At 53.2% G+C, this 16,591-nt stretch overlaps 1 protein-coding gene across 1 annotated transcript in view; it reads right to left on the bottom strand.

Annotated features, from left to right (window-relative positions):
* Window positions 1–16,591, bottom strand: part of DOCK1 (dedicator of cytokinesis 1) — a 473,828-nt gene that overhangs the window by 417,681 nt on the left and 39,556 nt on the right. The window contains exons 14-17 of the mRNA XM_040486934.1: window positions 11,131–11,256; window positions 6,253–6,377; window positions 5,030–5,128; window positions 3,995–4,067 (exon numbers count right to left, since the gene is read on the bottom strand). Of these exons, the coding sequence (XP_040342868.1) occupies window positions 3,995–4,067; window positions 5,030–5,128; window positions 6,253–6,377; window positions 11,131–11,256 (423 nt within the window). The remainder of the gene's footprint in view (window positions 1–3,994; window positions 4,068–5,029; window positions 5,129–6,252; window positions 6,378–11,130; window positions 11,257–16,591) is intronic.

The following is a 16,591-nucleotide window of genomic DNA, read 5'->3' as shown; positions in this document are numbered from 1 at the left end:
GAATAGACCTGGCCAAATGCAGAGTCCCCAAGTGGGCCCAGGCTTGGCCATTTTGGGGACGGAAAGCCAGGGGACCGGTGAGTAGTGGGTGGTGAGGGGGGCAGGGGCCAGCGCAGGAGGGACGGATGAGGAGTCTCTGCTGACGAAACACATTCAGCCACAGTTCTGCAAGATGCCAAGTGAGTACAGCATGGAAAACATTGAGTTTCAGAGCTATAATCTTTAAAATTATATATCCCAGATTCTCTTTTTAGAGATGAAAAGACAGAGGTCAACAAAGGAAGGAGCGCACATCCACCCCCATCGAGTCAGGGGCTCAACATATTTACCCTAAGTCCCCACTGCACGAGATAGCGTGCCTCATTAATCTGTGCAGTCCTGGTGTCCATCAGTTCCTGGCACACAGTAGGTGCTCAATAAATGGTATACCTAATTTGATAGATTAATGAATGACTGACCAACCAAAGGGAGGGAAGAAGGTAAAAAATATGGACCCTAGGAATCAAAAAAAATATAACTTCGTGAATGGGCATCAGAAAACATAAAATATCTTAATGTTCAGGTGAGAAAGAACAGATGCTTCTAGCCTTGAGCTGACATGAAAACAATAAGGACATGCCTCCATGAAAGCAGCCGGGTTTCAAAGGGACACATGACCACCGCTGTCAGCCCACGGCTTCCCCCATCCTACTACAAAGCAGCACAAAGGAACAGTGCACACCTTTCGTTAACACACTACACCTGGACGTCAAGGCCACGGACTGCACTTATTACATGCTCGTCAGCAGCCATTGTGAGCAGGCAACAAACTTACAGGATGTCAAGGGCACGGGAGGCAGGGCTGCCCCACCCAACCATGCCCCCTACGAGCAAGGGATACTCAGCCCCCAGCCGGCTGGACCCAGAGCTGCACAGCTGCTCACGTTCTGGTAAAACAGGAGCCAGTGCATCTGGAATTGCTAACACGTTGCTGGAGTATAGATCAGCCAACCCCCAGGGACGGGTCCCATCCTGAGAAATCCCAGCTCTTATTTCCTTGGCTTGCCCACGTCCAGGGGAAAAGCGGCTGATGGGGGGGGGGGGGGGTGGCGGGACGGGGAGGAATTGTGGCCTCACTTCTTCCTGTCTCTGACCCCGTGTGTCCGAGATCGCGATCGCGGAGGCGACAGGGACCCCCTGGCTGCCGTCACTCTCGTAGCGGACAGCTCAGGACTGCATCGGCATCACACTCTTGATGCTCAACACGGTTCCAAAACCGCACAAGCCGTGGCGCAGGGAGCCTCATTAATTACGCAAATGTGCGGTGGCGGGTTGGGTGACAGCATCTTGTCTATAATGAGTACTTAAAACTGTCTGGAAAAATAAGGATTTTGAAAATTAAAATGCTGGGCCCTGATGTAATTTATTAACGAGAGAGAACAAGCTCATTACGAGGGGGAGCTTACCTCGGAGACAAGCCCTCTATGGATTCCAGAACTGGGTCCTTGCCTTCCAGCGTGCCCCCCTTGTCCCTGCGGCCCGCTCCCATCCCGGCCGATTCACTGATGCAGGGTGCTGAGCCCACGGCTCCCCGCACGCCTTGGCCGAGGACAGACCCGCCCTGGGTCCCCCATCCACGCGCCCCGGTCCATTCACCCCGCACCCCAGCCTTCTCCACAATAGTCCCAGGATGATATTCAGAAAGAGGAGAACCTTCTCTGCGACGGGTAGACAGCAGGTGAAAAACTAAGACCAGGTGATGGATGTGGCCTCACCTCACCCCAAGGTGTGGGAATAGGACGCTCCAGCATAGAGACTAAGTTTGAACCAGAGTCGTCCCACTGACTAACTAGGGTGACTTTGGGCCGCCGAGGGGGAGTCCGTGGGCCCCAGCTTCCTCAACCGTAACGGGCAGGGTGATGGCCACAGTGACAGAACACGGGGTTATTGTGAGGACCAGTCGAAACAGTACAGCAAAACTGCTCGTGCCAGGAGCCCAGTAAAGGCACGATGCGTGTTCGCAAACGTTTATTACCAGTTGTTCTTCTCCCAAAGTTCTGGCCAGCAAGGAGTGCCGTGCACCCCCTGCGGCCTGCCGGTCTGGATTTGGCCCCCGGGGCAAGTATGCAACGCTTGGGCACTGCGGGCCACGCTGCCCAGCCCCCACGACCCTGCTGTTCCACCCTGCTCGAACCCCGAGCCCCCTTTCCCTGCTCAGCCCAAACATGGGGATAGGATGAGAGAGAGGATGATGCCACAGGTCACTTCCGCCCGCCCCCTCCACATAGCCGCTGACCACGACGGGCCCCGTGCTGTCTGGACCCCTTGGTTCAACTGCCTCGGCCTCCATACCCCACGCCCCCGTGTGTCTTCCGGCTGATACGCCTGCTCTCTACACACCAGCCCGGTGGACCACGTGAGCACACCTCGACACTTCTGAATAGCAGCGAGGCCCTGGGTCCTCACCGGCCCCACAGAGGGGTCTACGTCCCCCCAGCTTCAGACCCTTGCGCGTGTGCCTGCTCTCCTGGACCACACTCCTAGGAAAGGGACCGGGTCAGGCAGAACCCCTTACAGGAACAGTAAGAAGGATGGGCACATCATCACACAGCAGTGGCTCCTAAGGAGCACCTACCCCACGCCAGGCATTGTGCCAAAGGTTCGGCAGTCTCCATTGTGCTCGGTCTTGATGACCAAGTCTTCTTATCCTCCGGATGGCTGTGAGGGCGCCCGACAGCCAGGGCTGAGGACCCACAGGGTCGTCCATGCAACACAGGGCCCCCAGACCACCCTTTCCCTCAAATCTACAGCCCACAAAATGGAGCCAATCTCACTGTTTATTTATTGTTATTTTTTTTAATGTTTATTTATTTTTGAGAGAGAGACAGAGACAGAGTGCGAGCAGGGGAGGGGCAGAGAGAGAGGGAGACACAGGATCCGGAGCAGGCTCCAGGCTCTGAGCCATCAGCACGGAGCCCAACACGGGGCTTGAACTCACGAACTGTGAGATCATGACCTGAGCAGAAGTTGGACCCTCAGCCGACTGAGCCACCCAGGCGCCCCTCTTATTGTGAATTGTTTTCCCAAATCTGAGGTCACCCCCCAGTGGGTACAGACACAGGACTTAATCTGCCTTTCGTAATATCTCAGCGTCTAGCACTGGGCTACATCCTTAGCAGACACTCAACGAATGTGACAAGGTGACCTTCAGTCATCAATAACTCTTTTGGAAGGGGAGACATTCAAGCCCCCATCCTGGCGCACCTGGGTGGCTCAGTCGGTCAAGCATCTGACTCTGGCTCAGGTCATGATCTCACCGTTCATGGTTCCGAGCCCCACGTGGGGCTCTGTGCGGACAGCTCAGAGCCTGGAGCCTGCTTCGGATTCTGTGTCTCCCTCTCTCTCTCTCTCTCTCTCTCTCTCTCTCTCTGTCTCTCCTCAGCTTGTGTGTGTGCACGCTCTCTCAAAATTAAATAAATAAACATAAAAAAAAAACAAAAACCCAAGTCCCCCATTCTTTCCTCCCGGCATCTCGGCATCAGCCAGTGCTGTCCCAACATTTCCTGCGAGAGAAGCTCAGCCTGAATCCAGACACCAGGGGCCGCTCACAAAGACAAACGGCCTCCAGGGTTTCCGTTCCAGTGCAAAGGGCATGAAGAGCCAATTTTTGAAATCCACTTGTATCTCAGTGACTTTTCTGATGGATGGAACAGCATTACGAGTCACACGGAAGAGAGGAAACAGAAAGGAAGAACAGGAAGTAGCAGCTGGAACAACTCAAGAAAATTCATGTCTCCCTATGATCGGCTCAAGGAAAAAGAGTCGGTGACATTTTCTGGAAACAAGTCAACACGGAAATGAGTTAAAGGATTAAGATGGCACTGTGTTGGGATCACCGAGTTCTAGATCCAGAACTTCCGGAACAATCCAGAACAAGTGTACAAGAGTACAGCCTACTGAGCTTTGCCCCTGTTCTCCCGTGAAAACCTCATGGGCTAAGGAAGGGATTACTCACAGTCCTGTGACGATCTGTGGCGGAAGGTAAACCGAAGGTGACTGCGGTTGACATCCTCAATGGGAATGGCCACCTGCAGAGTGGAAAACGGAACTTTCAGCACCTGTACCAGTATCTTCTCACATCAGTGGCCCTGTCCAACTGCAGATACGGTGCAACCACGCACAACTCGTCACTGCAGTGATGAAAACACTGGATACCTAATCCCCCGTACGACTTTCCAAAGCAAAACGCCTTCTGAAAATTTAAACTAGATAATATTGCAAAGGACGCCAAGCCAACCCTGCGAGACGGCAGAGGTTTTCGTAAACATTCAGATCCTCCCTGTCAAGAGTCTACGTTTACGAGTTGCCGTTTCCCTTGGCAGCCCTTCTGGGAGGTGCCCATGCATCCTCCACGGCCGCGGGGACCTGCCCTCGGCGGCAGGAGCAAAGCTGGCTTGTCAGGACTTCCAGTCCAAGGAGACCCAACGCGTGCTGCCTTTCGGCAAAGACTGTCCCTAAAAACTCTCGTATCTGACATCTGTGTTGTACAGCCAACCCTCGGCCGGGGTCTCAAGTATTCAAGCCCTTGGCACGTGGGCTGGGGGAGTGCCACGCTGGGCTGCCGTGGTGACGTCAGCGTGCCGCGTGAGGAAAGCAGAGTACGACACCACGGAAGGGGATTCGTCTCCCCAGTGATCCCCTCCATACGCTGTCACCACTATTTTTTTCCATTTGGTGTAAAGACAGCAGGCCACACATCAAACAGACCCGAGAAGAGAAAGATAATAGCTATCTTTAAAGGACCCTGTCATTTGTCTCCATGAAAGTCCTATTTTTATGTCCAAGAGGAGATGAGAGTAAATGTATTCCAAGAAATGCCAGCGTGGTTCCTTAGCAACCTTGAACGACTTTGTTGCAAGAGCGCCTCTGCCTGTTTGGGGTGGCCGCTGGCGAGCAGCCCCGGCTCGGGCGGGAGGTGGGGACTTCCTTGGGATACAAATGAGCATTTCATCATCAACCCCGTGGGATACAATGACCATGTAAATGATACCTTAACGGTCTCAAACCAACGCGGCTGCTTGACTTGGTAGTAAATCACAGACTTGTACTCTGAAATCCCTTCGTCGCCGGCACCCGGGAAAATCACATGCTTTAAAAGAAGGCATAAAGAGTTCACATCAGACCTCATAGAGCTTGACACCGCATACATCTCCCCACCTCCTGCCCCCGTTAGATGAGCTAAGCAGAGCACTACAGGAATGCCAATAAACCCGGTACGAATGGAATGTGCTCCCGGCAATGGGAGGACAGATCCATCTGGAGCCAGCGCGGCCGGCGAAAGATCTTGCTCTCAGCCATTTAAGCATCTTGATGGTTATCAGCACAGAGATGCTATACTGTCCTCCGTCCCCCGTCCCCTCACCCCTAACAGCCTCAACATTAAGTCTGAAGGAAGTTGCCTGAGTCACTCAGTAGGTCTAGAATAAAGAGCTTCGGACCAAAAAGGAGATGGCGACACTCCTTCCTGTTCCGCCAGCTGTCAACACTGACTACCTGACTTCGGCGGAAGTAACACGTGAAGGCCCCAGTGGCAAGGGCAGCGCTGCCTGGCAGTGACACTGGACGTGGGCCACCCACCCCTCCCAGCACAGCTGAGCCTCAGGTGAGCACAGTGGCATTGCCCTCCGCCACGTGGGCCCAGGGGAGCCCAGCCCTCCACCCGTGGTCCAGAGTGGGAGGCGGCAGGGACACGTGCTCTGGGTTGGCCTCCGGTCATCCGAGGAGGCCACGGTCTCCGAGCACTGCCCCAGCTCGCGAGTCCTGCCGGCCGCTGCGACCACGCAGGAGGAGGTCTCGGGAACCACCACCACCAGCCAGCAGAGCAAGAGGTCGGATGCCCGGATCCAGACCCCAGTCCTACCTCCCGCTAGCTCTCTGACCCTGAACAAGACTTGTCTGGGCCTCAGTTTCCGCATCTCTCACACAGCGACCAGAACAGTGCCTGACCCGCTACCGTGCTGGGCAAGACCTCTGAGCCTTGGGTTTACACTGGCAAGTGAGGCATGGTGACACGGCCGGGGAACAAAGGCGGTCGGGACCCCCTGGTCGGGACTGCCAGGCCCCCGTGCACACCAGGCCTCTGTAGCGAGCTGGAGAAAAGGGGGGAAAGAGTAAACTCTCATCCCTAGAAAGGGGGTCACACAGCCCCAGCCACGTCTTTTTCTATCGTGCAGCAGAGCCACGCTACGGATTAAGCTTGGCCACAATATATACCTCCAACCGTTTTCCGTCCTCGTCATAAACAGACACGGTAACCTCCACATTCTTCGCTGTCGTTTTGCTTCCTTTATCAAAATCGCCTTGAACTAAAGTTACGTAGATATCATTTCGAACATCACCTGGGGGAGAAATTATACCTTTAAAGCCAATCCATTATTCACAATGTAACCGAGAATTCTGCACAACTGCCTTAACTTGCTACCTCTCCTAGCAGCGCATTCAAAACACTGTATTGGATGATTATGCAATATTTTCTACAAAACAGCCTCGCATTTAAAGGCATGACAAAAGCAGTTTTCAGCATCGTCAGCATAAGATGACGAGAAAGGGGAAAATTTCAAGGTCTTTAATGATCTGCGTGGTTCTTCACCTCGGGAGGCAGCCCACACACACAGCGGCTTCAATGCTGTCGATGGGTTTGCAATGACTGTCCCTCTCCAGAGTCTACGGCCCACTGTGACTCACATTACTATCTTGAGGTGGACCACTGGCTGCGTGCTCTGAGTCTGGGCAGCCAAAGAAAATCACAACATTAAGTGACAGCTAGCAATATTGGCTTCTTCTACATTTTTCTAAGGACTTAAATGAAAAGCTGACTGAGAACCAGAAGCCCAAACCAACGTTCTGAGTTGATGTCTGGGATCAGGGACTAGGAGTGGGTCAAGAGACAGCTTTCTGCATGGATCTTGTCTCCTCCGGTGGGCAGCGGTCAGGAACCTGAAGAAGGTCCACAGGGAGCAGAACGAAACAGATCTGTGCATTGTAAAGTGAGTCAGGCCATAAGTTGTGCAAAACAGAAGCAGGAACAAAAGACAAAACCCCACACACGACAAACGAGCTCAAAACGCTTCTTCCTACCGGGAGCACACGAGGCCCCTGGTAATGGGCCGACTGGGAAAACTTAGCGAGCTTCGTTAGCATCATGATTTAGAGCACGTAACACTACCCGGCGACTGCAACCCTGCTGTCTGTCTGGCCACCTCCCACGCCAGACCCACCTGCTCTCCCACAGGGATGTGAGGAGGATGTTCACCACGGGCAGTGAACGGCCCACTGTGTGCAAAGAACAAGGATCCCTTAAGAAAAAAATCCCCTTGCTTTATTGTTTTGTTGGGGGGGGGGGGGAGGTTGGTTTTTTGGTTTCTGTTTTGTTTTTTGTTTTTTTACTGCTCTATGCTGGCTTTTAATGTATCCAACTATTAAATTAAGCCTTCATTTAAAACTCGTTATTATAATAATCCCAGTGGGTTGCAACCACAGCCACCAGAGCTGCTGGGAAAGGAAACAGGAGTGCAGTCCGTGATATCGACCGAGCGAGAAGCTAAGAGTGACAGAGCGTGGGGCCAAGGGCAGGAGGCAGAGCCTCCAGGCCAACACCTGCCGCTAATCCCTGAGTGACCACCAACACGTCACTTAACCTCCCCTGCCACCCGCCGCTAAACAGCCTCATCAATAAGGCAGGGCAGTCTGAGTGATCCCTCAGCCTGTAAATTCTACCAAAGCACAAAAGCCATAATCAAAAGGGGCTACAAGAGCTTTCTACAGGCCTCATCAGACAGACGGCCGTCACACGCTGGGGGCAGGGGGGCGGTGAGTCTCACTCTCCTCTTGGCCTAGACATCCATACTCAGGGCCACCCACAAATGGGGTGTACAGGAGATAAACTCCACCCACGGGCACTCACAAGCCTGCCCTCGGAGAAGGCCGCCAGGGCCACAGGGTTCTCGTTCTGGGGAGGAAGGAGCTGGAAGCAGACGTGAGCGGACTCCACGAGAACTCTCCCTTCGCCACACGCAAGCCTCTGGCCACCTTCCCAGCTCAGAGAAAAACTCTGCTCCCCGCCAGGATCCTTCGGACAAACTGCAGGCTTTCCCGAGGCTCACAAACAGATAGAAGACCCAACAACGGTAGGCTCTCCCACTGTGCAAAGGAGACACACATCTCTGTGAAGGTATCTCCATAAGATGGGGCAAAAGGGGACAATGCACACGTTCTACCGAGCTAACGGCCAGGTATCCGAGAGAAAACACCCCATGCCATCTCTCCCCCAAGGGGCCTGGGGAAGCGCCCACAGCCCGTCAGTGATTCCTCGGCCATGGAGAGAACGTGGTGACTCATTCTAGCTAGAATCCCACACGACGGGAGCCCTGACTCCCGACTTAACACACAGAACCTGCCGGAACAACAGTCACCTGTATGGCTGCCCCAAGAATCTACTAGTAGATTCTTTTAGTGGCCTTAACTTTTTCAGTTGAACAATTATAAAGGGAAACATGATCAGTATGAGTTCCAAGTTTTCTGGGTCTCGCTCTCAACATGAGGCCATCCTAAGACCACCCAAGATCAATGCACGTCACCCTAATCTATAAATTTCATCTCAAATACACATGCAGGCAATACATCCACTGTGAACTCCAAATCGATTTGCTGCTTACAGACTTGACTCATACCCGCAGTAGGTAGTCCTCGGTTTTATAATATGGTCCTGGATGTCATATTTTCTTCCTGTACGGTGAGCCACTGTGATCCAGCCTAACCAATTTGAGATGACTTTCACACTCATTTACCAGCTGGAGTACACAATGACCCACAACAGCCCCAAAAGACAGAGATAGCAGAAAGAATAGGTCCCAGGGGTGCCTGGGTGGCTCAGTCAGTCAAACGCCCAACTTCAGCTCCATTCATGATCTCACAATCTGTGAGTTCGAGCCCCGCGTAGGGCTCTGTGCTGACAGCTCAGAGCCTGGAGCCTGCTTTGGATTCTGTGTCTCCCTCTCTCTCTCTGTCACTCCCACTCACACTCTGTGTCTCTCTCAAAAAGAAACATTGAAAAAGAAAGAAAGAAAGAACATGTCCCGAAATGCCCTAAAATAACCAAAACAAGATCTCTGATAGCATGCACAATGAGTGGATAGCTCTCCCTGCGAATGTACAGCAAGGCCCTTTTAAAGGGACACCACAGGGAATCTTTGAATGTGAGGAGGTTTGGCCCCATTTCTACTGCTCATTAGCTATGTAACTTCAGGCTGCGGCTGAATCTTGACTCTCAATTAGCTCAACGCCAATTTGTCGGCTTTCAAGATCCTCAGATGGATCAAGCCAAATTATTAACGTGAGCATTATCTGCAAACCAAAGAAGTATCCCACGGACGTAAAAGATCTTCCCCAAGACCTCGTGAGGATCAAATCATGTTACTACTGTGAATGTTATTTGAAAACTGAAAAGTAAACATGAGATTAATTTTTACACGGGAGTCCATCATTGGTTTCGTAAGCTTAGAATCCATGACCGGGCCTGAGCAATCTTCAGTATCATGAGTAACACGTGTCATGAGTAACACGAACTAAGCAGGTGCCAGGTGTACACGTTCACGTCTGCCCCTCCTTATTCTGATCAGATGTCTCTCCAAACATCTGTCGGGTGTTCACGTCTCCCCCACACGACCCCTGCCGTCGGAAGGAGCTGACCTCACCAAAGCTCTAGGTGGCTAAGGTGCCTGTTCCGTCACCCAGCCCATCACTGTCCAGGGGGCCGCAGAGCAGGGAACTGAGTGAGCCAGTCTGAATGCCGCTCAGAACATCACTGCTGGGAAACACTGGGTCAAAAGCATGCCATCTTCCTCAGGTCACTGGGGTCTGGGAAGAAACGGGAGCCATGGGGGCCTGCTAGAGGACGAAGTCAACATGCAAAGAGGACAACTGGCAGAGGTTGCTACGGAGGGACGGAGCCAGTGCCCGGGCCGACTCCCAGGTCCGCGCTCAGGTGCGTGAGCCGATGAATATCCTCAGGCTTCGGCCGTGTGTCCTGGCCTTGTGCTTTCTGTTACTTCCACCCTAGAGGAGCCCAACTCCCACCAGCCCTACAGGTAGGAATGATCATTACTCTCATTCTTCAGAGCCGCGGACCACAGCTGAGGGAGGTCAGGGCCTCACCCAGGGCCACAGAGCCAGGGACGAGCCAGAGCACAAAGGAAAAGCGCAGACCAGATTCCAGGTCCTGCAATCTCACTTCTGGGGCTGAAGACTGGGGTCCGAGGCTCGGGAGCACTGTGGTGAGGACACATTTAACCGACAACCTACCCCGAGGACGAGGAACACAGTAGGGTCTGTTTATCTAAATTGTGCCCCCTTAAGTTTAACATGTTCCGGCTGATTCCAAAGCTGTTGCAGGATCATCACCGTGAACCCACGTTACCATCAAAAAAGGGCAACCTTCATCCTAGAGTGAACCGTGAACCACCCACCACGATGGATCCATTGATCAGAACCCAAGGGGAATCCCGCGCGGCCCCGGAGAAAGCCCCATGACCCGCTGCCTTTATTACACTACACGTGTTACACAACCCAGCGCACGCAGTCCTTGCGGCCAGGCGGTGCAACGTCTAACCTCCATTCTTCCTTTTCACCAGATGACGTGGGGCAGAGACAAACCACAAGGCATCTGGATTAAGGGTAACACTGGAACACGGGACGGTAAAGGGTTTGCTTACAACAACGACGTTCGCTCCAGCTGGTGGTAGAAATCCATCTCAAGTTCTCAGGGCTGGGTTCTGGAAATGCTCGTTTCGCCTGCTTGTCCCTATTATGATACTGTCAGAAGTCGCTCCCCTAGCCTTCACAGGTTATTACAACCAAGAGAAGCCGCCTCCCCTCGGTCTGAACCTAGGTGGTCGGCGCTCACTCTGGCCACGGCTCCTGCCTGCGGGAATGATCCATGACCACCCTGGGGTTTACACATCACCCACCACCAGCTCAACCCTCTGCATGTCGGTCACCGTCCTCGCACTGCTCTTTGTGGCCAGCGATACAAACGCCCCAAACGCCGGCCACATCCACACTGCACCCAGAGGCACGCAAGGAACCCGTTCTTACCAGGCATGATTATCTCCGGAAACCCCGTCTTCCGAGCCACCGCTGTGGTCCTGTCCACTAAATGAGGAAATTCTTTTCTAATCTGATGGATATCTCCAGGAAGTAATTTCAATGTTACCCACAAACCTAGAAAAGCAATGGATGCATGAGTCATGTTTTAGCTTATACATTTCTGAAAGATTTCAGGACACCAAGCACCTGGGCTTCCGAGAAGGCGGGCAGCGAGCCACCCCGCACGGCCAAGGCAGCCCGGTCCCTCCGTCTCACAACATCACAGCAAAGGACGAACAAATGCTCCAGCCGCCACTTGCTCTCCCCTCCAAGTGGGGTGGGGACAGGGCAGGAAGGCTCTGAAACCCTCTGAACAGGACGGAAGGGATGCCGTGGGGAGGACAGAGTGAACTTGCTAGGGCCTGGGAGCCGAGAGTGCGTGTGCCAGCCTCTCCCTCCGCAAAGCTGATGCAGAGTTGCACTCTGGAGAAAATACCCTCGTGCAGCAAGCAAACAGAAGGCAAAAATAAGAGGGAGTAGAGCAGACACGGGGTAATGAAATCAAAGGCAGAACACGAGTCAGTTGCGTGGCTCTCTCAGAAATTTTCAAAGACAGGGCCTTTCTCCCAAGTGGGAAAGGAGGCCGTCACCATCAGCTGTCACGTTCAGGTCTCCATCTCGGGGACCTCAGAGGCCTGGCCTGCTTGCTCCCTGGCCACTCAGCCCAGCAGGACCCAAATCCACATCAGAATATAAAGGCATTTGCTCTCACTCACGCTACTCTTTTGTGTGTCTGTCTGTCTGTCGGTCTGTCCAGCTATTCCTCCCCTAGATGCATGCTTCCAGGGAGCAGGGACAATTCATCACTGCTTAGCTCAGCACGCTGCCTTCAGTAGCAGGCAGACGGGAAAACTGAGACCCCATCCACAAATGATGTGCATTCCAGGCAGGCCCGGGAGACGCCTGGCGTTCCCACACAAGGCGTGCTCACCTGAGGCTGCTTCTACCGAGAGCCGCTCGGCTTGATGAAACCCCACACCTCACACCGTTCTCCTCGAGCTTCCTGTCTGCTAGCAGCTGGCCTGGAGACATCTGTCCTCTGCAAAGACTTGTATGTCACTTGTGGTTGAGAAAGCCCACAGTCACTGATGACATTCTGTTCTCTGCCAGGTGAACCCCTCTCCTCCTGCCAACTAGACGGTGTCTCTGATCTACTCAAAGCTGTCTAATAAGCACCTACTGTGTGCCCGACACACACTGGGCACTGTAGACACAGAGCAAACACTCACTATATCCCCGCCAGGGACTTAGCTTCTATTCCAGGAGTCAAGCCCTAAACTCATAGCCTCGGTGAAATCTGCAACAGCAAAGAACTCTCTAAGGAAAAGTCCAGGGCACCTGGAAACTGGGTCCCCAAGGCTGCAGTCCTGGGGCTCACAGAGGCTCACCTGAGGAAGAGACATCACAAGAGATCAGAAGATCTCCCCCCACCCCCACCCCACCCCCAGGCGCCTGGAGTCCCGAGCCTCAGGGGGAGAGGCAGGAGATGAAGCGAGGAAGGGCAGCAGGGACCCTGCCAGCCATGGTGGGAACTGCCCCAACTGAAGGCGAGGGCAGGCTGGCAAGAGGGGCAAGTACCAGAACTCTGGTGGCCATGTGGGCATGGCCCACAGACAGGCGGGAGGGTGGGAGTTCAGAGCCACGTGAGGAACCCCGGCAGAGAAGCCACTGCAGGAACCCGGGACACATCCCACTGCCGGCGGGAATGGAGCCACCCGCATGAAGGTCGGACCAGAACCGGAGGGAGAAGGGGCGGCTCTGCAGAGATGGGGACAGCTGTGGGCATGGCCAATAGGAGGAGCGGGGATGCCACTCCCGGAGCCAGGAGACCCCGTATCCTGGGGACGCCCGGAAGAGGAAGGGCAGGGGCAAGAAGAGGAAGAAGATCCTCTACGATGCACAGAACTCCCGACACTTAAAGCTCACAAAGGACCTCAGAGGCGAGAGCAAGCAGGGAAAACCCAGGGGGGTAGCAGCAAGGTGGTGAGCGGCACGAGACGCAGCCCGAGCAACAAGGCCAGTGTCCACGGCACTGAGCACCCAGGGTGTTCCGGAGGTCCTCAGCGAGTGCACCCCTGGTGAAGACGGAGGGGCCAACGCCGACGGGAGGGCAGAGAAGGAACACAGATGAAGGTCAGAGGGAGGAGATATAAGCCTCTCTGTTGAGAAACTCGGAGAGAGCGAGCCAACACACAGAGACAGACATGTTTTCTAAGGTAGACTGTTCTATGCATGGTGTTTTGCTTTTCTTTCCTTTCCTGTTGTTTTCCCTTCTGTTTAAAGTATAAAACTCCAGATCATGAGAGGGAGAGTTTGAAGAAAGAGGAGGAAAGCATAACCCATAAAAGGAGGTCCCTAAAGAGATGTCAGGAGGTGACACCCACATAGGGACAGAGGTATCCTTGCTCAGGATGTGCACTGCACAAGGCCCTGGCAAAGAAAGGCAAGTGGGGAGCTAAACCCAGCCCACACTCTGCTCATCAAGCTGGGTGCCCAAGCGCTGCCTGCATCTTCCGACTCACTGAGAAGATGGACGCCCTATTTCTAATTCACACAAAAGGACCACAGGTTGGTGTTCCTGTGGACCTTCAGGAGAGGTCTCTTGAAAGGAGAGCAGACAGGCCCCTGAGGGGGCCGTGTCCTCCAGTGGAGCAGAGCAAGTCAAGGGACACGTGTCTAAGTGCAAGGGGAGATCATCACTGCAGGTGACAGAGACGCGATCCCCACTGGGGACACCAAGGTGCAGCTTCGAGGCTCTCAAATCTCTGGTCCCAAAACCTCCCAAAGGCATGAGTGTCCCCAGCAGGAATCCCACTCAATGACATTCGTCAAGGACTCGCAGCACGTGGTGAGGTAATCATTTACGGAGGTCCGAGGCAGAGAAATGTTTGACAACACCATTCTCGAATCCGGCCGCCTCCCAAACACCTTTCATTCGCACAAATGCGAGCTTGCTCAAAGACCTTAGTTCATCAACTAGTTACTTAATGACACAATTCAATTTGTTATAACACGATTTAAACACCGAGATTAAGCTTTCCTGATTACACTGGGTTTAAAGCACTTTCCTCAAAGGACAAAATGAGGCCAATTTTCAACGAACAAGTGCCCTGGAGGTTGACTTTTGCTTAACCAGAGTGGCTACAAACAAAAGAAATTAGCATACATTCTAACTCCAACAGTAGGAGCAGCTGAGGGGGGAGGGGGCTTACTGTCCACATCAAACCCCTGCAGCCCTGGGTTCAGGGTTCAGAATAATTGGGGCTAAATATAAAAAATGTCAATCGTGACAAGTAAACGTGTGGATGTAAACCTAAAATAGGCCAAAGCCGAGGGAGGAGCCGGGGAAGGATGAGTGTGGGGAACTCTGACTGACAAGCCTGCGGTGGCTGGAGGGACATCGCCGGGGTGCGCCGGGTCACCACCACCGCTGAAAGCACGCGGCTCCACCGGGCCAACCCCACACACCTCGCAGCGAGTTCTGTGCTGCATTCCCTGGGCTGCAGCTGTCTCTGGTCTCCCTGGAATGCACTGAAGCTGGCTGGCCAGGGAGCCCGGAGAAATGGTCACTTTAGTTAGCTTCAAAGAAAAAAAAAAAAAAGCTAGCGACATTGCCCACTTCCGTGCAGGAAAAAAACAATGCTCTTTTCTCTCAGTTCTCACTGGGACCTAAAAACACCGCTCCTTCTCTATTTCACAGAATAGGGCCCCCCTGGTATCAGCCCAACGGGCCTCTGGTGACACAGATATGGGCCACGATACCCGTGAGATTGATGGAGGCAGGCCGTGGGTCCTCCTTCTGAGGAGTTTCCCGCTGGTCTAACACTAATCTCCACTTTTCCTGTGTGACTCTGGGACAGAAGTTTATCACAATCTGATGGCTCTGGAAGAGAAACTCAATCCGACAGAAGCCTGGGGTCTGGGCACTGGAGCTCCCAGTCTGAGGGTGGCTCCAATCAAAACAACTTTAATTGGATCTCCCTGTGGTTTTCAATTAACGTGCAAATCAGAGAGCCGGTAATTGATGAGAAGGTGGATCCTGGGTCAGCTTAAACCACTCTGTCTACAGAGGCCACGGTTCATTAACACTTTGGGGTTGGGGTTTTTGCTTTGCTTTGCTTTGCTTTGGGGGTTGTGGTTTGCCAGGGAAGGGGCTGGCTAGTTCACGCCAAAGAAAGCCAAAGGCTTCCCATTCCTCCAGAAAACTCATCACACTCAATTCATACTCTCCTTTATAACAACGGGAAACGAATCACGAGAACTGTTTCTTAAAAGGCTGGCGACAGAGGTAACTAGACAATGAAAGAGGTCTATCCACCTAAGCTCCACGGAGTTTATGGTAAGTCTGCATCTAATCGAGGAGTGAGAAGTGGGTTCTCCCACCGGTGCTAAAAGCAGCCTTAGGTAAGGGCTCTGAAGGTGACTTCCCCTTGAGCTGGAGGCGAGGCCTCAGTAAACAGCTGTTTTCTGGCAGCGGTCCTGGCCAGCCCGCGTGCCAACTGTCACCAGCCCGGGGTGATTGATTCATTGCCTCTGCCTCCAGAAGGTCAGCTGCTGGGAAACTTGTCAGCGTGGGATTAAAAACGATGAGTGCAAGACGCGGCGTCAGGAGAAGTCCCTTCCATTACAAAACTGAAGAGAAATCTGTCTGCAAAATGAAGCCACTTCCTCAGAGGGAGGAAGGGGAGCCCCAGGAAACAACGTGCCAGCAATTAGCGCGCGACACGGGCAAGGAAAACAGAGAAGAGCACACGCAGAGCTGTGTTGTGCTGAATGTCTCCACGTCTCTCTGAGCAGCAAAGGGGAAGTGAACAGCCGGTGGACAACTACTGTATTCTCTTGTGAGGTCGTTTGAGTGTTTTCAAAAATGGCTAGGATGAGAGGACAGGGCTGAAGAAGACTCAGGAAAGCAGAGTTGCTTCCAGGCTCATCAACTCTGGACTCGTTGCAAACATTTAATTGTGTCCCACTCAGCCTTCCCCACTCACCCAGGAGGCTGGCTCTTGGCAACGCTTACACGGGTGATCAGCAAGAAAACCTTCACATGCTGTACCTACACTGTGCATACATTGTATGAGCACATCCTGATCCAACACTGCCAGCGTCATCGTCAGCACTACCATCATCACCATCATCCTCATCACCATCACCACCATCCTCATCACCATCGTCCTCATCACCATCACCAACACCATCACCGCCATCACCATCACCAACACCATCACCATCATCACCATCACCACCTTCATCACCATCACCAACATCATCACCATCACCACCATCATCACCACCATCACCATCACCCTCATTACCATCACCATCATCACCATCATCCTCATCACAAACACCATCATCACCATCTCCATCACCATCACCAACATCCTCATCACCATCACCCTCATTACCATCA

This window comes from Herpailurus yagouaroundi, unplaced genomic scaffold (genome assembly GCF_014898765.1).
Source record: "Herpailurus yagouaroundi ecotype Mexico unplaced genomic scaffold, PumYag 163, whole genome shotgun sequence".
In the NCBI taxonomy this organism is placed as follows: domain Eukaryota; kingdom Metazoa; phylum Chordata; class Mammalia; order Carnivora; family Felidae; genus Herpailurus; species Herpailurus yagouaroundi.
Note: the sequence above shows the minus strand (reverse complement) of the source record. Positions and strands in the feature narration are given on the sequence as shown.